The sequence below is a fragment of the Simochromis diagramma genome, unplaced genomic scaffold, assembly GCF_900408965.1.
Source record: "Simochromis diagramma unplaced genomic scaffold, fSimDia1.1 OVJJ01000768.1, whole genome shotgun sequence".
Lineage (NCBI taxonomy): Eukaryota > Metazoa > Chordata > Actinopteri > Cichliformes > Cichlidae > Simochromis > Simochromis diagramma.
In genome coordinates this window covers 1,773-22,761 of record NW_024387035.1, presented here as the reverse complement: position 1 = coordinate 22,761, position 20,989 = coordinate 1,773, and the positions used below count along the sequence as shown (strand labels likewise).

Below are 20,989 nucleotides of genomic sequence, written 5' to 3'. Positions count from 1 at the left end.
ACTAGTCTGAACTCTGATCTCAACAACATGTGTTTCTGCAGGGAATGGAGCCTGTCAGCTCTTACAGGTCACCACATGTTGGTTACACCCATGTTCAACGGCCAGATCCAAAGGGAAGGGAATGAGGAAACACATTGACAGAGAGGAGGTGCTGCGTTTAAGAGCAGGAAGAAAAGGGAGGGTTATCAGGCTGTGCTTCACTCCAGGAAGAGGAGCGGTTTGAGAGCGATACTGTGTGTTTAACTCTTTTATTTACCACTCACCTCAACTTTTAAGCTGGTTAACCCTTTCTTTTATATAAATAAATTTCACTTTAGAAACGTCAGAGTTCTCACTGAAGTTAGCAAACAGTCTTTCAGTTTTAGTGAATGCAGGAGGATAATGATCCTAAGCATTCAGTCTGGAAAACAACCTGACTCTCAAAATCAGCAAAACTAGAGAGATGATAGTGGACTACCGGAAACGACCAGTCAGGGAAGACCAGCCCATCCACATAAAGAGTGTCAAGGTCGAAAAGGTCAACAGCTACAAATTCCTTGGAGTCAACATCACCGAGGATCTCTCCTGGACCCTGACCTTAATACTGTTTATGTGGATGGACTGGTGTTCCCTGACTGGTCGTTTCCGGTAGTCCACTATCACTTCTCTAGTTTTGCTGATGTTGAGAGTCAGGTTATTTTCCAGACACCACTCGTACAGCGCCATCACCTCCTCTCTATAGGCCGTCACATCATTGTCTGTGATGAGGCCTATGATGGTTGTGTCATCCGCAAACTTGATGATGATGTTGGACTTGTGTTTAGCAACACAGTCGCGTGTGAAAAAAACATGAATGAGGAAGACTGTGCAAATGTTGTAAAAATGATGCAAAACAAAAGCGAGCCTGTAGTTGGGCTGATACACGAATTACAAAGCCAAAAAGCGACAACTGAGATCAGACTAAGGCTGCGTTCACACTGCAGGTGAAAGCGCTTAAATCCGACTTTTTTGACCCTGTGCGACCCATATCTGATCATGGTATGACAGTTTAAACAGCACAAATCAGATATTTTCAAATCCGACCTAGGCCACTTTTGTATGTGGTCCTGAATCCGATACATATCCGATGTTTTAGAAAGCGACTGCTGTTTGAATAGTCATGTCGCATTAAATCCATCTTTTACATCACTGACACAAGACAGATGCCAATTATCAGCGCCGGAGAAGACAAATGAGAAAGCATGGCGACGGAAACTGGAGACGGAGCGAATCAATGGACTTGATTAGCATATGGGGAGACAATTCCATTCAAGCCAAACTTGAAGGGTCGTATCGTAACCGGGCTGTGTTCGAGTGCATTGCCAAAGAAATGGTGGAACGAGGGCACAGGCGAACGTGGCTACAGTGTGAGAGGAAAGTGAAGAGCCTCAGAGCCAAGTTTAAAGAAGCTAAAGATATAAACAAACGAAGCGGACATGGTCAAGTCACCTGCCTGTTTTATGATGAGCTGATTGAAACCAGGTCATTGTAGTTTTCTCTGCAATAATTCAAGGCTTCCTCCCAGGTTTTGTTTTTCCTGATCAGAATCAATTTATCTGCCATAAGATCAGAGAAAACATTAAAACAGTTCAATCTTAAAGTCTCTGAAATGTTTTCTTTTATTCTTCCAGTGAAACTGGACCAAACATCCAGTGATTCTTCAGATGAATCAGCAGCTCTACAGAGAAATCTCTGTTCCAACCATCAGCTAAACATCTTCACCTGCAGAAATAAGTGGCTGAAGAAACACACTGACCTAAATCCTCTCAGTGAGTCCAGCAGTTCATCTATTGGACAAACAGCTGAGATAAATCTGTAAACTCACCATCATAGCAGAAGAAAGGCTTTCTGTGGTCACATCCAGCAGAGCTCCATCTTCCTGATCTCTCTAACAGAGTCGTAGCACATTTCCTGTTGTTTAGTCCATCATTAAATGAGTCCATGTCCCAGTATCTGAAAGAGAAGTTACTCCCATCTGACCACCTCCAGCTGTCTCTGAACAGGCCGATCCACGAGTTCACCTTAGGGGCTGTAGAGTTCAGCAGCTTCTTAAACTCTTCACTGTATATCTGATCGAGTCCACTGGCCAGGTCAGTGTGATGCTGTCTGTAGTAGCTCTGAGCCTGAGTCCAAGACTTCTTCGCCATAATCAAATGAAAGGTTTTGTTGTCTTTCATTGTTTCTGTCAGTTCAACAGAAAAACACAAAAACATCTTTATCAGCTAAATTGTCTCATTCTTCAAAATGTCACATTTAACCTCCTAGGACCTGCGTCCACATATGTGGACATCACATTTTGGGTTATTTAGACCAGAATACTCAATTTTGCGCTACAAGGGCCTGATATCCACTTACGAGGACATTATACTGCTACTATTCTATTAAAATTTTAAACGAATATCCTCATATGTGGCTCTTATTTTTCTTAAAAACAAAACTAAGATAAAAAAAAAAATCTGGTAATTCTTTGTTTTTACATTCACCGGGCCCCAATATGCCCGTATATCAAAGAGAAATTAAAAATGCATGCTGTGGAAGCGTTCAGGTCTTAGGAGGTTAAAAGTATATGATATAACACAGATTATTAATTAGATTATAAAATTATTAAATATTGTATTATTACATTACTGCCCACACCGTTTTAGCAGATGAACTGAAATGTGTGAGTACATGGGTACATGTACTCACACAGTACATCTGTTTTGAAATTTACATCTGGTTCTTCTCTGGTGTTCAAGCAGACAGCTCTGCAGTAAATAAGCATCTGTACTAACACACACTCTTTGTGTATTCAGTATTTGAATATGAACATTTCCCTCCATGACTCAAAGACACAGTGTAGGTATGGGTTATAAAAGGACTTGTTTATATTTTGCTATGGAAAAAGGAAACACTGTGGACTGTCCAACAAGCAGAAACAGGAAGTTACATTCTAACATCTAAATATGACTTCCTTGTTTGTTTGGTGATGCGAGCACAGGGGAGGGCTATGACAGCAGAGGTGCACCTGAATAGGTCACCATTCTGTGACAGTGATACACTCACAGGCTGGCAGGTTTTTAACACCAAAACCAAAATTTGAAAAAATATCAGCAGCCTCTGTTGGTCATTAATGTCAGACCGTGTTTGGTTTTCTCAGGTAAACATTAACAAAATACAGACACATGGTTTTCTCAGAGCTCTGTTTTAGTAACTGTGGCTGAAGTAATCTTTAAAAGCTCTCAAAGACTTTTTGTGTGTCCTGATGCAGCAGTCACACCTGTTGAAGCCCGTCCTCCACCATCATCATCACCAGGTCGTCAGCCAACATTGAGGTTGTAGAGCTCAGGCCTCGTCTCCTTGTTTGTGCCAGATAATCAGCTGCAGTACCTAAAACAGTTCAGTCACAACCGTCTGCCCACTCTCACCCAGCGACTTTCTCCTGCTTGGTCATAGATTCAGAGTGCATCCTCCGACACTTGTCTGTGTTTGACTTTGTTGTGGAAAAATTAATGGAGCACTGAAACTAAACTGGTTTGTTTGTAGAAACCTGCAAAGGGATGAGTCCAGCACAAATATTGATTACATCTCCATTTATGATCACGGTGTGGAGACGATCTTTGTTCATCTGTCAGGAGGTTAGCTCCACAACTCCCATAACTACAAACCTTACTGAACCTTTAAGTCCACCAGCCTGGCTGTTTAAACACGTCTGTGTTCCCCGTGGGTGACTCAGACTTCCACTCTGCACTCACTGGTTGGACAAGGGAGACTTGCTCTGCACCAGAAAAATCCACAAGGACAATGTCTGACCATCAGGTCTGAAGGTCAAAGCACTCAGAAAGCAGGAAACACAGCAGCAAGTCCACCTCCGAATGGCTCAGAAAAACCAGTGGCCAAGTCAAAGTGTGGAATTTAAGGCTGAGAAGCTTCATCCTTCCTTAAACCGTCGTTCCTGCTAGGAAACCTCCAATGTGTCCCAATTCAAACCATACTTCAAAGAAGAGAGGACCAAAAGACATGCCTAGTTGCAAGGTACAAACCTTTGCACACAGGTAGGTTTGGATAACATTTTCCCTTAATAGAATAACCATCTTTTAAAAAAAGAATTTTTATTACTCAGTTTTGACGAGGTGGTAGCAAATACCTTTTAACAGCACTGCATGCTGTGTCACTTATAGACTCACAATTACCTTTGCTCCTCAGTAACACCACCTGCATCCATAAATGACACTTCTGCTGCTCTGCAAAGGAGCTGATATCACTTAATTCAATGATGCTCACATTCCCAATAAAACATTCAATCACAAATATTATTTTCACAAAATGCAAACCCATTTTCTTCACACAGGGATCATTTGAATAGGAAACATTTAAGTCTTTTGAGCCATCATTTTTCAGCCTCCACACAGCGTCCTGTGAAACAGTGAGGCAGACAAACGTATTACAAACTGATTATTAATAACTGTGATCACCACGTGTTATTGAGAAATCCTCACAAATACAAGGAAATAAAAATATGAGATTGCCACAGACAGAAACCTGTGACTGTAATGATCAGTCGGCAAAATTCTTGCTGTGTTAACGTTCATGCTGATCACAATAAAATCAGTTTATGAAGTCAAACACAGAGAGGAAAGACTGCTGTGTTGACTGTGATGACCAATCGTAACAGTCCATTTCACCCGCATCTTTAACCCTCTACAGCATAGCGTTGCCCTGAGGCAACAAACCACATTTTCATGCCTTACACTGGCCCTTCAAAAAAACCACTTTTTTTTCAGATAATGCTACCAGACACATCTCTTTCCAATAAAATGATGAGTTGAAGGTGGTGTGACTTTCATTTTGGGGGGGAGGACCCCTTTCTGCAAGCTGCACTACATGAGGGACATCTCCATTAGGAGGCAAGATAAAGATCACTATTTTACATGTTTATAGTGAAATAAATGTATATTAAAAAATACTTGTATGTGCATGAACATGTTAAGAAGCATATTTGATTGTTTGTTCTACTTTTTAAATTTATTTATACAGTAAAACTGTTAATTTTCATTCGTTGCCTCAAGGCAACACTGCGCAGTTAGCCCAATTTTTTTCAGGCAATATAATGCAGAAATATAACTGGCCATTTTTGACTCCTTTTGATTTTACATTTGTGTTTCACCTTCAAATTGTGCCATTTTTTTTTCCTGCCTTGCTTGGTATCATTTTTTTCAGCTCAACCTCACTGTCTGAATTTAGCTGTTTTTTCATTGACATGCTGTTTTAATATTACTGATCTGAAATCACTCAAATAACTTCCTAGTAATCCTAGTATTTTTTTTTTTACTGTCAAACAACAGACATGTTGAGGAAATTATTTTTATAACTTGAAATGCAAATATAAATTGTACACTTGAAAACATTTTGAAAACTTTTGTAAGCATATTCAACTACTTATCTAAAAATGCAGCCAATACACCTGCCGATTTTTAAATTTTGTACAACCATTTAAAAATATTAATAAAACTAACATAAGAGAACAGTCAGCTGTCACAATAAGATGTCCCACAAATGATGTGTCCCAGTAAAAAAAAATTATTAGTCCACCACAAGACAGAGGAGAACAGCACAGGGACAAACCTGTAGGCCTGACAACAGGAGGTGTATCACTCCGCTGGTTTTCTACTTAGTGACAGTGTTTGCATTGCAAATGTGCCTTTATGACATTCATCAGTGCCCTCACTGACACACAAAACAAAATGACTACACAACACACTAACTATGCAATTGGTTGACATGGTACACCACCGATAGGAAACAGGTGGCTTTATTTCCCCCTTCTTTACTGTTTTCGCGATGTCCTTAGAAAACGCTTGAAAAAACCAGTGACGACAGTATTTAAAACAAAGCATGGCTTTATATATACATATATATCCGCCCCTGCATGACTGCAGAGTATGTGATGGTCTTTATCCACAGTATAATAATAATAATAATGACAGGGTCTTATTTCCCTAGCAATAATTAGAAGCGGTAGCATCAAAAATTCAGTGAAAACTAGTGAACTGGGTGTCCGGACACCCAGAGTGTTTCGTAATGTCTTTACCTATAGGTCTCTACCTGTGCAGTAGTGAGGAAAGAATGCGGACGTCAGAGACTGTGCCCGTGCCTCAGCCCCATTCAGTCCAAACTGTATGAAGACATACAGTTTGTGGTCAAACGAGCTTTTATTCTGACGGTCCAGAATTCGCAGTTCTTTTCAAGTCTAATGTTTGTGTTGTGAATGCAGGGGTGGAAACTGGAGTTCGTTCGTTCACGGGTCAGTCTTTGCGTGTGAGTCCAGAGCGGCTCAGCTTTTTATGAGGACGAAGATGTTGCTGACGTTCTTGCTCCTCGGACTCGGTAAGAACCCGCTCTGTTCCTCTGTGTGTTTGCGTGTTTAAACAAGAAAACTTGTTACAAGTCTTAACCGTTTAAAAGCATGTTAATCATTGGGAGTAGCAGTTTTTGATATGGGCGGCACCATGGCTTTGGCAAAGAAGGGTCTCATACTGATGCTACGTCATGCCAGCACATTTTGGGGACGGCTTGGGCACCGATCGGTTTTCTATCGCCCATTTGAGGGTAGTAAAGGCGCCCTCCGTTTGCGGGGTGCGCCTCCTGCTTGCTGTACAGGGAGGAAAAGGGCAGGGCGGTGTTCCAGATTAACTGGCGTTGTTGAACAGATGTGTGGCAAACTTGCTTTGAAGGAGCTGCTACCGACAAACCAGCAAATAAACACCAAATCTTTCATCTGTGACCTTTGTGAGGTTACGTCAAACACACTCTGTCAGTCTTGTTGCTGTTTACTTGTAAAATGTATAAAAATGCCGTGAGTTTACCTGGTGATATGTACGAGGCTACAGCAAACTCCATTTGAGTACACACAGTGGCGTGTCTAGAAAATGTTTGTTGGGGGGGGGGAGGGGCAGGTAGGGGCACAGATTTGGAGAAGGGTGGCAGATGTAATGTTAAAAAAAAAAAATTAAATTAAATTCTAAAAGTCTACCAACCGTTAACCATAATTCAATAATCCTATAAACCTAATAACCGAATGCACTTTTAACTCTTATTAGAATGAGATTTTAACCACTACGGTGCAAAGTTTTTAGATACTGCGTTGATAAAGTACAAGAGATACAATCTGTCAGTGTTTACTCAGCAGTCAAGGACAGCAATATTTGCATAGTATTTTTACTGACATGTAGTGCACATATGTTTTGGGCAAAAACATTTTTAACATACAATTGGCAAATTAGCCAATGCCAATGCAAAACCAATGCCTGTTTAAAAAAAAAAAAGAAGATAATCTTCTTACAAACTGGTGTTTGATTTTGAAACAGGAAAAAAGTGGAGAAACAACTGAAAAGACTAACATTTGAATAAAACCTGAAAGCAAGTAAATACTTTCTATGCTGCCTTAGGGTAAACTTTGGTAACATTGATAAAGAACAACACTGGCTGATGATGAAATACAGTCAGCTGGCATGGTGACACTGCCAGTATTAACCTGCAGGGCTGGACTGGGACAGAAAATCGGGCATTTTGACTACAGACCGACCCCCCAGGTAGTAAAGCCATAAAGCCTTTGAATGAAAACAAACACTGTGGTGACAGTGATGTACAGTCTTGTTGGTATATGTATGATTTCTATACATTTTACGTCAGATAAAAACTTTGGTTGTAAGATTTAGATAATTATTTAATAAAAGTGTGACATTTTAAATGAGAATAAGAAAGAAAAGTATGTCTTTGTGCCCCCCTCTCCCTGTTAATGCCCTACCTGCCCCCTGGCAACACTTTGCTAGACCCGCCCCTGCACAGTTACCAGCTGTCAGTTGCTTAGAAAAGGATCCTGGTTTCAATCCAGTTTCATGATTGAAGTAGAAACAGGAGAAGGAGGGGGAGAGACTGATTGAAAAAGAAGAGGCAGCAGTGCAGCGTAACGACAGAATAACTCCAGCTTTGTGTCTTTTTCCATTCTAGCTGAAGTTCGGGACAAACTGCGTCTCTTCTCAGCTCAATACGAAACGTGTAATATTTTCTCTGAATGAGGGACCATTCCATTTTTTAAGGAGCCGTTGGCAACTCTACTAACTAACCTTATGAATAAAGTTCACTATCAGTAACATCATAGCAACCGAACAGCTGTATAAAAACTCCATCATGCTAGCTCACGCAGTAGGAGTTATTGTAACTGACGGTAAAAAGTCAGCACAACGAAAATAAACTCCACCTAAACTTGGTTTATATCTGACCCAGATAGACTGCAGGTCATAACTTCTTACCTGAAGTTCAGTTCACCTGACACTCGGACCGGCGGCTGCCTCGGGGCTCTCCTCCTGCCTCCCCTTCCCTCATCCACCTGCTGGCCTCTGTGGAAGCCCCGCCATAGCCACCACCAAACAACTGACTTATTTTCACACATTGGCCAGCATCTGGCCAATCCACCACCTGTTCATGCGTTACAAAAAAAAAAGTCATCAGCGGTATGCCCGATGGCCAGTCCAGCTATGTTAACCTGCAACCAAATCTGCAGCTCCATACAGCAATGTTACGACTGGGATTATATCTTATAACTCATAACTCTTATGCTAGCTCCCCCCAGTAACCTACTTTCTGAAATATTCGAGGGCTGCAATAATTCTTTAAGTGTTATTTTTTCCTTGGTATTCTAATTTCACCGAAGTTTACTAAACTCAACAAACTTAATATTACTTACCGGGACATTTATTCTCTCCTCATTTTATTTCACCGAAGAATTGTTTTCTGTCTGTCTTTCTCCTTCCTTTGCTAACGTGATCCTCAGAAGCCGATCCTGCATTCAGTTACACTCGAATATATGAGCTTCACTGAGAAAACATAATCGTACATTTGATAGTTGATTGAATTTTATTGTTTTAGCTTCGGGGTGGCACCTGGGGTGGCCAGTCTGGCTGGGGGTGTGGCCACCCCGCTGGACACACCACTGAGTACACACAAAGTAAACTACACACTTTAGTTGTGAAGCGAAAGTGCTGAAATCGGGGTAATAAAAGTACGAGGGGAACGATAACGAAGACAAGATTCTTCCGATCGTTTACTCTGTCTGTCCTGTGAACAACATTGGCGTGGTGTTAATTGTTTTCTGTTTTTGCAATAGCCTCGTAAATGAGAATGTCACCAGGTAAACTCGCGACATTTTTAAACATTTTGTTGGTAAACAGCAACAAGACTGACAGAGTGTGTTTGACGTAACCTCACAAAGGTCACAGATGAAAGATTTGGTGTTTATTTGCTGGTTTGTCGGTAGCGGCTCCTTCAAAGCAAGTCTGCCACACATCTGTTCAACAATGCCACTTGATCTGCGATGCTAGTTAATCTGGAACATCGGTGTTTCAGATTAACTGGCACTGACCACATCCTCTCTTTCTCTTGTCAGTTTCATCTCATGCATCAGGAGTGGAGGTATTTGTGGGGGTGGATTCTGTCCTGCTGCCCTGTCAGGTACCAGCTAATGTTTCCAGAAGCTCCACAGCAGTGGTCTGGGACCGTGATGAGTTCAAGATCCCAACAGTCCACATGTGTCTGCAGACCGGAGATGATCTGAAAGATCAAAACCAGCGTTACTTCGGTCGAACGATAATGAGTGACAAAGCCCTGCAGACTGGAGACCTCAGCCTCACTCTTAGGAATCCCACAGTCTCCGACAGTGGAAACTACAGCTGTATCGTCCGCAAATATGGACAAGATGAGAAGCGCACTGAAGTAGAACTGATGGTCAAAGGTCAGTGCTATAGGTAGACTTCAGATTCAAGTGAATTTATAAAATTATGTTGCGTGACGTTCAGGCTTTTGATGTTTGTGTTGATTTCAGAACCTCCACCAAGAGATTTAAACCTAAAGGTTATCTTAGGTGTCCCGATAAGTTTGATTCTCCTTATTGCTGCTGTCTTTGGTTTCTGCAAGTTCCGCAGAAATCAGAGGAAGAAGAGGGGTGAAGGTAAGTAAGTGTGTAAAGGCAGCTGGTCTAGATGATGTACCTGTGGAAGTATGATGCATAAGAGAAGGCAGTAAAATTAAACACACCAACGATGCTAAGCATGTCTTTGAAGATACTTGTTTTTCTATGATTTTTTAGATAAAGGTTGAAGAAATGCAATAATTTTCTTTTTCTATCAGCTCTCCAGGTGGATATGGTGGAAGTGACAGAATGGGAGAACTCTGTCTGGCTGCCCTTTAAAACCACTGTTTGCTTGCCTGATGATGTCACAGTGGAGTGGAAACACAAAGACAGGAAGATATTCGTGTATCAGAACAGCCAAAACCAGCATCTCTTACAGGACCAGGTTTATAGAGGTCGCACTGAGATGAATGAAGAGCCTCTGAGAACTGGAGACTTGAGTCTGAAACTGAATAACCTCCAAGTTACTGATCATGGTGTCTACATCTGCACCGTCTATAGCAAGAGTAAAAAACTCCTGAGGCAGAAAGTAGTGACGCTTAGTGTTAGAGGTGAGCAGAAAAGCTGTTTTTCTATGGTCACAAACCATTGAATCAGATCCAAATCAAGCTGCTGAGAAGTCAAAGAACCTGTTTGAAGTTGGACAGAAACAGAAGAATTTTCAAAACTTTAGCTCTAGATAATTTTTATTTTATATAATAAATACGGATTTTACTATTCATTTTTACATTGTTTTATTAGGCAAGATGAGATGATTAAAAATGGCCTGTAGCCTACACTCTTTACAAGAGTGTGTATGGAAAGTGTTTAATTTTGAAAGAAAATCACAGTTAAAATGTGATATACTTCTCATTAATATTAATACTGTATAATTAATGCCTGTTCTTCATTTTAATGGAATATCTATTTAGATGTATATAAAACTATTTTTTTAGCAACATGCGTTTTGAAGTAAAAATATATGTTTTCTTTCTAATACAAGGACTTTGTTAAGGACCTAATAACTTGAACTAAACATTATGTATGGTGGTGGCAAGGTGGCACAGGGATTAGCACTGTACCTCACAGCAAGAAGGTCCTGAGTTCAATTGTTTGCTTGGGTTCTTTCTGGGAATGCTGGCTTGCAGTATGTGGGGTTCGGTTTACTGGCAATTATAAATTGCCCATAGGTGAGTGTGAATGGTTTTCTGTTTTTATGTCTTAGCCCCCACATAGAAGCAGACATGGAAGAGAATGGAGGGATAACCACTATATACTCTATATACTACCACTAACTGCTTTAGTTAGTGATAAACCAGCTATCATTAGCATCCATTTTCTGCTGTGTATTTGGGCCCTTGTCGGTTTTACTGCAAATTCAATGACGATGAAGGATCAAACTCACTGACATCTGTTTGTCTGTACACTTTATGTTCTCAGATAGACAGGTGGAGATGGTGGAGGTAGCAGATTGGGAGAAGAACGTGAAGCTTTCCTTTACAGCCACAGATGACCTTCCTCAGGATGTCACAGTGGAGTGGAGACGCTCTGACTCCAAACAGATGATGGTCTACATGTATCCGAGCGACCAAAACCAGAGAGACGATCAAGACCAGTTTTACAGAGGTCGCACAGAGATGAACATGGAGCCACTGCGAACTAAAGACCTCAGTCTGACCCTGAAAGACCTCCAGCTTGCTGACAGGGGAGTCTACACCTGTACTGTCTACAACAAGGACAGAAAAATCTTGCTTCAGAAATCAGTTTCACTCAGTGTCAGGGGTGAGTGTAACAGTTGGTTCTGCACATTACAGTCCTCTAAGATAAGTTTTAAATTGTATCTTACAGCTCTTTTTTGCAACCAGCCTGTTACAAAAAAGCATAGTTTGTTCCCATTTCTTTCCGTTGAATCTATGAAAAAGAAAACATCATGATACTTAAAAAAATACCAAAAGTTGATTCTGTTCATCTGGACGTAGCGTTTTCAGTGGGAGAAATGTTTCGTCACTCATCCAGGTGACTTCTTCAGTCTCAGCTGACTGCAGGTTTCCCCAAATCTTATAATGGGGGACAGTTAAAATTTGACTTGTACCATAAACCTATGCATACGGATCAGTATTTAAGGTTTGATTCCCCAACTCTCGGTGAATCAGGCACGTGCAGAGGGGGGGGGGCTAGGGCTAGAGGGGCTTGAGCACCCGCCCCTTTCCTGATGGGTGCCCAAAGTGCCCTTTTGTTGAGGCAACTTTTAAATTTTTTTAATTAATTAATTAATTAATTAATTTTTTTATGTGTGTGGGCGTGCGGAGTCCTGTCTGTGCCCCTCAACAATAATATTTAACTATTAATCGCAGTTTTGCTAAATAAAAGGATCTGGCTTGCATCAGTCACATGATCACATTTAACGAGCTCACAAAGAGCACGCGCATTTTTAGCGGTCCGGAGCTGTAGGAGAAACACAAGTTAACTCAGAGACACAGACTGATGCGACACAACCAGTAAGTAGGTGTACAGCGCACATTGTAGTGTGTAGCACCCAGGAGTATTAGCTTATTACGTACACGTTGGTAAGCTGTCTTGTTGCAACTGACGAACTGAAACAAACGAGCGTGCTGTGTGTGCAACAGCGCGACAAACATTACCTGTCCTTTTATTAACTGCACAGGTAGTGCTGGTCATAGCTGCTGGCTACCTGGCTGTCATGGGTCTGTAGCTCTGTCACCGTTTTAGGGAACATGTTTAGTTTTAAAGTATTTAGAAACATATTTAGTTTTAAAGCAAGTTTCCGGGCTTTTCCTGCCTTTCTGGAGGGATTATATTTCACTAAAAAACGATGTCCACATAATTATGCATTATTATAATTATAATATATTAAAAACACACGCTGTATTTTAAAGAACATACATTAAGAAGCAGATTATATTAGATTTATATTTTAAATAGGACAAAATTTGGATTTTACAGCAGTAAAATGATTGTATCTCTACAGTTTAAACATGTAATAAGCTTTGCCCTGCACAGAGTGGATAGTGAAACAAATGGAATCATCATCATGACATTATTTCATATTTATTACTTCCCCCTCCTCATTGCTTTATTATTGTAGCTCTAGTAATAAATAATAATGTAAGGATTCTGGATCAGCTCCATGATGCCCATAGTATATACAGTATTCTGAAGAAGGTCTAAAGTGTCACTGTGTGTGTGTGCATGTGTGAGTTTTATTTAGCTGGATTTTTAAAAAAAATATTACTCATGATATAACATTGTGCAGACATGGCTGGTAAGGACATGAGGAGGAAACAGCAGGAGCTGTGTGAGGCTACTAAAGGCAGGGCTATAACATTTTTCTGTCATCATTTTATTATAGATTAAGTGCTGGAGTTGTTAGGTGTGGATAATTAGATTATAGTTTATTGCAATAACAAGTTGTGCCTTGTTCTCACATAGACAGCAAGTGGAGAGTGATATATGAAATGATGGGATGGAAGGAAGAAGAGAAGCAAAGAGTAATTCACAGGCAGAGCCTAAATTATTTCTGACAGTTTTTGTTGCCTTATGGTTCCAAGCGCTGTCACCTTGAAGACGTTTCACCTCCCATCCGAGAAGCTTCTTCAGTTCTAAGGTCAAATGGTGGAGAGTCCCAGATATAAATTTGACCATTTGACCTTAGAACTGAAGAAGCTTCTCGGATGGGAGGTGAAACGTCTTCAAGCAACTTAAAGAAGTCCAGACGCTTTTCTTTGCAAGCTCCTTTGACTGTGTGTTGTTGTTATTCAGCCTGGTTCAATGTGCCCCTTTTTAACTTTGAGCACCCGCCCCTTTAAACCTCTCTGCACGGCCCTGCTGTGAATGGTACTCATGGTCATTGATCAGTGACCTTTGGTCAGTGGTTGTTGATCAATGGTCATTACAGTATGCATATTAATGATCAAGGAACTGACCTCCCAGCCCATTGTTCCTTCAGTGGGCTGGTTTCCATCACTATGCAAATGTACTGTTTATAAGGTTGGGGAAACCTCAGCTGACATGATTTTGCATGATGTGCAGTGTGTCCATAAGAAGTCTGAGAAATTCAACAAGTGGAATATGAAAAAGATAAGAGACAGATCTAAAAATTATCTACAGCAGATGAACAGTGACTTATCATAAGAAACAGGAAGCAGTTTGGAAATTACAAGAAAGCTTGCCATAGGCTATGTTCTCACTGCAGGCGAAAGCGCATCAAATCCGACTTTTTTGACCCTATGCGACTCATATCTGATCATGGTATGACAGTTTAAACAGCACAAATGTCATGGTCCTGCGGCCATGACTCAGTGACTTTGTGTTTGTGTTCTTGATGTTCTTTATTTCATTATTATTCGTAGGCTGTTTTGGGATGGTTTGTGTTTTGGGAATTAGATAGGGGGTTCTGGGGTTGTGCTCCCTCTGTTGGTCCCTGGTGTTAGTGTTCCCCTGTCTCGTCAGGTTAATCAGGTCCAGCTGTGTCTCCCACCTGTGTGTGATTTCCCAGTGTCTCTCTGTGTACTTATAGTGTGTGTTTGCCTCTGTTCCTCGTCGCGTCGTCTGTGTTGATACTCTGTGAAATCCCCTGCGTGCTCTCCCTGCTGTTCTCCCTTCATGTTCAAGTTTGTTATTCCTTGGTGTAGTTTCTCCCAGTTTAGTTCATCCTTAGTTCTGTTTGCCATCTCCACTTTATGTTTGGTATTGTTAATAAATCGCCCTCACGTCTAAATAAGTACTGCATTTGAGTCCTCCTTTCCACTCCTCACACGGCCACTGACCCGAACCGTGACAACAAATCAGATATTTTCAAATCCAATCTGGGTCACTTTCGTATGTGGTACTGAATCTGATACATATCTGATTTTTTAGAAAGCGACTGCTATTTGATGGCCATGTCTCATTAAATCCATCTTTTACATCACTGACACAAGACAGACGCCGATTATCAGCACCGGAGAACACAAACGAGAAAGCATGGCGGCGGAAACTGGAGACGGAGTGAATCAGTGCACAGAAACTGAAGTTTTGGACTTGATTAGCGTATGTGGAGACAGAACTCTGTTGGTTACGACTGTGCAGAAATTGATAGACTGCTGCAACAACAACTACTAGCTCTGTAGCCCGCCATTTTTACTTCCGTAAACAGAGCGCGTTTGTGTGTGACGTCTTCTTTTGTGCATGCAGGCCGCTTTGAGGGCCTTGAACCGTTCACATTAGAGCGCGTTTGCTGTCACATTTTATTTCTAGTGTGAACAACCAGACAAAAAAAATCAGATTTGATCAAAAAATCGGGATTGAGCATTAAGACCTGTAGTGTGAACGTAGCCTAAGAGAATTCAGGCTGTGTGATTAAAGGTGGTCATATCAAGTATTTACTTTAACTTTATATATTATTTTTCCATGTATGCTTGCAATTTTCTGTCAATTACTCCTCTTGTTTCCCATTTTCTAGCAACATATGAAGAACTGACAGGGGTTAAAGAAATACTTGAGCGCTTGACTCTGGTCTCTCCCCCCCCACCCTTCAGTTAGTCACAGCACAAGGCCACCCGTTCCTGGTCCTGCTTCTGTTGGAAGCTGTTTAAATTCTTTTTTTCTTTCCACTTTTTCAGATCATTGTCTAATTGTTAGGCTTTTCGCTCATTACCTTACAGCAGGGGTGTCAAACTCAAATACACAGTGGGCCAAAATTCAAACTGGAACAAAGTCGTCGCGGGCTAACATTAATATTTATTGAAAAAAAAAATCTTCCTCCAGATATAAGAATGAATCTTTTCTTATGGACTCAAGGCAAGGCAAATTTATTTGTATACGCACAATTCAACAAGAAGGTGATTCAAAGTGCTTTACAGAGACATTAGAAACAAAAACAGATAAAAAGCATGATTTAAAATTGACTCAAACACGTTTTGCTGAAAAACTGAATATGGAACAAGCAAAGCTTAATACTAAACAATACATATATATATATTAGCTGTATAATACCAGTAGGCCAGCTCTAATAATAATTTGGTATGGCTTCGCGGGCCAAATGTAATTAGGCTGCTGGCCAAATTTGGCCCGCGGGCCAGAGTTTGACACCTATGCCTTACAGCTGCATAATGCAACTGTTGTGACACTATAGTTTTTCTTTCCAGTTGCTCAGCTGCAGGTGGTGGTACTAACAGAGGGTGTAGAGTTTGTTCGGCTGCCCTTTAAAACTACCGATGATCTTCATGAGCACATCAAAGTTGAGTGGAGACATCAAAACATGAAGGTCCACGAATATCAGAGTGGCCAGAACCAGCCTTCCTTGCCAGTTCAGGATTACAAAGGTCGCACAGAGATGAGTGAGGAGGAAGTGAATAAAGGAGACTTCAGTCTGGTCCTGAAACAACCCAAACTAGAAGACTGTGGTGTCTACACTTGCACCGTCAAGAGCAGAGATGGAAAAATTCTGAGAGACAAAATAATTGCCCTTGGTGTCCGAGGTCAGTAAACACATCTGTGAATGTGTCTGCTTATGTGCTCTGGTCTGACTGGCATAACTTTTGTAAATAGCAGACAGATTTTTTTTTCTAAGCATACATCTGTGTCCCCTCAAAATAAAGTTGCTTCACTTCAATAAACCAAATATGCATGGAGACTATAAATATCCATCCGTCTTAAGCAGCTTAAGCAGAGAAGCCCAGACCTCCCTCTCCCCAGCCACCTCCTCCAGCTTATACGGGGGAACACCAAGGCGTTCCCAGGCCAGCTGAGAGATATAATCTCTCCAGCGTGTCCTGGGTCTGCTCCGGGACCTCCACCTGGTGGGATGTGCCCAGAACACCTCACCCAGGAGGAGCAGAGGGGGCATCCTTGTTAGATGCCCCGAACCACTCAACTGGCTTCTTTCGATGTGAAGGAGCAGCGGATCTACTTTGAGCCCCTCCCGAATGGCTGAACTTCTCACCATATCTCTAAGGGAGAAGGTTAGCCACCCTTTGGAGAAGGCTTATTTCCGCTGCTGGTATCACAATCTCGTTCTTTCAGTCACTACCCCACAGCTCATGACCATAGGTGAGGGTAGGGATGTAGAATTGAGAGCTTTGCTTTTACACTCAGCTCTCTCTTCACCACAATGGACTGGTAGATTTGGAGGTGCTGAATTTCATTCCTACCGCTTCACACTCTGCTTAACCCCATATTCCTGAAGCATCTCCCAGCAGAACACTCCAATTTGCCAGAATCTCTTCACAAAGGGCAACTCCCCAGAAGACTGGCTTCAGAGCCCAAAATGTGGGTTGAGGTGAGCTCAACTATATCTAGCTATCTATGTCTGCTCCGATTACCACTGGGTCCACTGTTACCCTTCCATGCTCTACGTCTTCTCAAGTCTTCTCTGAGCCCTTGGTACTTCTCAAGCTTTTTGTGTTCCTTCTTCTTGATTTGGCATTGCTACAAGTATCATATACGGCTGTCATTCTTGTCTTGTCTACCACCACTATGTCGGGTTGGTTAGCAATTAGCAGATTTTTTTCCTAAAAGTCTCATAGCATACTTAGCGTGGTTACTCACAACAACATATTTTGACCTCGGGACTTCAGGCCATACTCAGCAAGATGTTCCTGTATACTATGCCTGCCACTTGGTTATGGCCTTCCAGTGTATGGCCCTGCCTGCTAGCATCTTACAAGCTACTGTCATGCGCTTGATTGTCTCAGAGGTATCTTACACAGCCCTGCACCTGGGGTCTTGCCTGGTGTGATAGACCCCAAGCCTCTATGGATCTTGTGCTCAGAGCTTTTCTTATGTGCTGCCATGATAGTCCTCTGTGCTGTCTTTCAGTCCAGCTTTGTCCAGCCACTGAAGGATTTCTGGATATGAGCCACCTCCGCTATCTGTTGGTGATACATACCATGCATGGCCCTGTCCTTTCATAATGGCTCCTCCTTTTCCTCCTCATTCTTGGGTTTCTGCTGCCTGTAGTATTCACTGAGCACGCGATCGGTTGGAGCCATCTTCCTGATGTACTCATGGATGTTCGTTGTCTAATCCTGGACTGTGACGCTGACACTCACTAGTCCCTGGCTTCCTTACTTCTGTTTAGCATACAGCCTCAGGGTGCTGGGCTTAGGGTGAAACCCTCCATGCATGGTCAGGAGCTTGATGTTGGTTGCTTCCATCTCCTCCTTTGGCCAGCTTATTATTTCAGCAGGGTACCTGATCACCGACAGGGCGTAGATGTTGATAGATGTTGATTTTTCTTCCCATTCTGCTGACTTCTCAGGACATGCCTTACTCACTGTAGGTAATTTGTAATTGCAGCTTTCCTAGCGGCCTCTTCGTGGTTCTCATTTGCCTGTGGGATCCCCAGGTACTTGTAACTGTCCTCTATGTCTGCAATGTTGCCTTCTGATAGTTCAATCCCCTCAGTTCTGACTACCTTCCCTCTCTTTGTTATCATCCAACTACACTTCTCCACTCTGAACGACATTCCAATGTCGTTGCTGTTATCCTGGTGGTGTGGATCAGTGAATCGATTTCTCGTTCACTCTTGGCATACAGCTTCATGTCATCGACGTACAGGAGGTGGCTGACAACTGCTCCATTCCATAGTCGGTATCCGTAGCCAGTCTTTTCAATGATCTCACTGAGGGGGTCTGGCCTATGCAGAACAGCAGTGGGGAGAGAACGTCTCCCTGATAGATTGCAAATTTCATGGTGACTCGTGTAATATACTTGAAGTTGGCCTCTAGTGTTGGTCGCTACATACCCATTGAGTCCCTGATGAAGGCTCCAACTGTCCTTTTTGATTCTAGGCATTCAAGGGGCACAGGTAAGTCTGGGCTTACAATCTCGGGCAACTGCTCTGTCTGCCAGCACCTTGTGTTTGCACCTCTGGTATTCTAACCTACCCCTAGGTTTTTTGGCCACTGCTGTCCAACTCTTCATACTGAATGTTTGCCACTGTGATGGTGACGGGAGACCATGTTAAGGGAGGTTGCTGCCACTAGCCACTGAGCATGTTTATGGGTTAATTAAGTTATGGGTTAAATACTTCTCACATATGCTCTTCCAGTATTGTTCTGTCTCTAGCTTGGGTGGTGTGTACTCATATTGTTCCCCTCCCATTAAGTGTGCATCTTGGATGGTTCAGTGGAAAGGAGCTGGTTTATTTTCCTGCCATTTATTTATCTGGTGTACTTCAAGCCAGGCCAAGTCTTTGTTTGGCAGTTTCCAAGGCCTCAGGTATGGACAGCTTAAGAACCTCTCCATCGCACTCTTTCCGCAGCTCCAATACTTTGCTATCCTCCCTCCATGTTACCTTGATCTTGGCCTCTAGTTTCCTTCTCCATGAAGGGTACTGCTCCCTGTTGCTTTTAATCTTGTAGCCAAGCATCTCACAGATCACTGGTACTGTGGTGTAGATCAACTGATTTGTGTCTCGTTGATGGTCGCAATAGGAATTGTCCATAGTGGTGGATTTACTTAATCTAGTAGACCTTCAGAGTATACTTCACATAATCTTGGTAACCGGCTACGGTGGGTCCAGGTTCCAAGCTTCACCATGGTCCTGTCTTTCGGGTGTGTTCCTCTCGCACTGAACACTCCACTTTCTATCATGCTTGGGGCTTATTACCCAATTTCGGGTGGGGGTGGTGATGATGTTATGTCCGCCCTTTAGGTAGACTTAATTTATTCATCCATGTGATGTCACTGAAACCCTGCTAGAAAGGGGGGAAAAAAAGAGTTTTCCCATGAGGTGTTTGGAATGAAATTCTGAATTCTGTCTGTGAACAACAGTGTTCTTTTTTAATCTTTCTACAAAAAAAGTCATGAAATCACTATACTGGTTCTTTTTTAAAATCTCGATGTTAAAAACAGTGTATGTTACTCTTGTTTAAACTGGCTCTTAAAATCCCATGTTGATCTGCGTTGAGTTTGACAACAGTCAGAGGCTATTACAGACATATGATTATCAGAAGCTGACCATAGTGTGTAGCTGATTTCAAGGTTCCCTGAAAAGTTTTCACATAAATTTAAGAAAATCTTTGACAATTTTTGTGTATGATCTCTGATCTACTAATTTAAATTACATGGGGGGAAAAAGACATTTCCAAAGTCACAGGATGTGTTTATGTGCCTGATGTAGAAATGCCATCAAGAGAAGTGAGACTTGCTTTTACTTTTCTCCTCTGCAGGAAGCTTAAAGAGAGGCAACACAGATTTGGACTACTTCATGAGACATATAGTATCATCAAGTCATCCACAAGTTTCTTCTACTGAGTAATGTCTTTTTCACCACTCTTCATCTACCTCCGAATTTGTTTTCACATTCCTCCAACTCTTCTGTTCACTTTCACTCAATCTATTTTCCTCTCATCTCCACTTATCTGTTGTTAAAGTTCTATGACCAAAGGCTTGAGAACAATTTGAAGAAATAAAACTCTTGTTGAACAGGAAGAAAACCTGGCTCCGGATTGGGGCTATTAACATTGACTGACACATGACTAGAGGGGTCTGAAAACTGAAGGCTCTGCCTCCCATTCTACGTTTAAATACTCTAGTAACAACAAATAGGCCTGCAGTGTGATAGTGAAGTGCTCTAATAGGGTGATATGGTACTACAAGGTCATTAAGATAAGATGGGGCCTGATTATTTAAGACCTTGTATGTGAGGAGCAGGATTTTGAATTGAATTCTGGATTTAACAGGAAGCCAATGAAGGGAAGCCAAAACAGGAGAAATCTGCTCTCTCTTTCTAGTCCATGTCAGGACTCTTGCTGCAGCATTTTGGATTAGCTGAAGGCTTTTCAGTGAGTTTTTAGGACTTCCTGATAATAATGAATTACAGTAATTTCTGTCCTGAATCAGTCTTATTAGGTAATATTCACATAATGTTATCATCCCAGTGTTTCCAGTGTGGGAGAAAGTACTCAGGGCCTTCAAGTTACACACTATGAAAGGCAGCAACAAGTTTAATGTTCAGAAACCTAAAGTATGTATCAGCAGCAGAATGTTTCAGGTTTCAGTTCTATGAAGCTTTGAGTATTTTGGATCAGTAGCTGCTGT

At 41.7% G+C, this 20,989-nt stretch overlaps 1 protein-coding gene and 1 long non-coding RNA gene across 2 annotated transcripts; one reads left to right on the top strand and one right to left on the bottom strand.

Moving 5' to 3' along the window:
* Positions 1 to 1,522: 1,522 nt before the first annotated feature.
* LOC120740817 lies at positions 1,523 to 2,901 on the bottom strand. Its single transcript, XR_005697506.1, has 3 exons — positions 2,656 to 2,901; positions 1,844 to 2,200; positions 1,523 to 1,574 (listed from the first exon to the last, which is right to left on the bottom strand). It is a non-coding gene; the product is annotated as an uncharacterized LOC120740817 (long non-coding RNA).
* Positions 2,902 to 6,108: 3,207 nt separating this feature from the next.
* On the top strand, positions 6,109 to 20,596 carry LOC120740815. The gene is made up of 7 exons (XM_040043290.1): positions 6,109 to 6,384; positions 9,443 to 9,787; positions 9,878 to 10,003; positions 10,183 to 10,515; positions 11,384 to 11,725; positions 16,090 to 16,422; positions 20,119 to 20,596. Exons 1-7 carry the CDS (start codon positions 6,342 to 6,344, stop codon positions 20,205 to 20,207), a joined length of 1,611 nt encoding a protein of 536 aa, XP_039899224.1. The 5' UTR covers positions 6,109 to 6,341; the 3' UTR covers positions 20,208 to 20,596.
* The last annotated feature ends 393 nt before the right edge of the window (positions 20,597 to 20,989 follow it).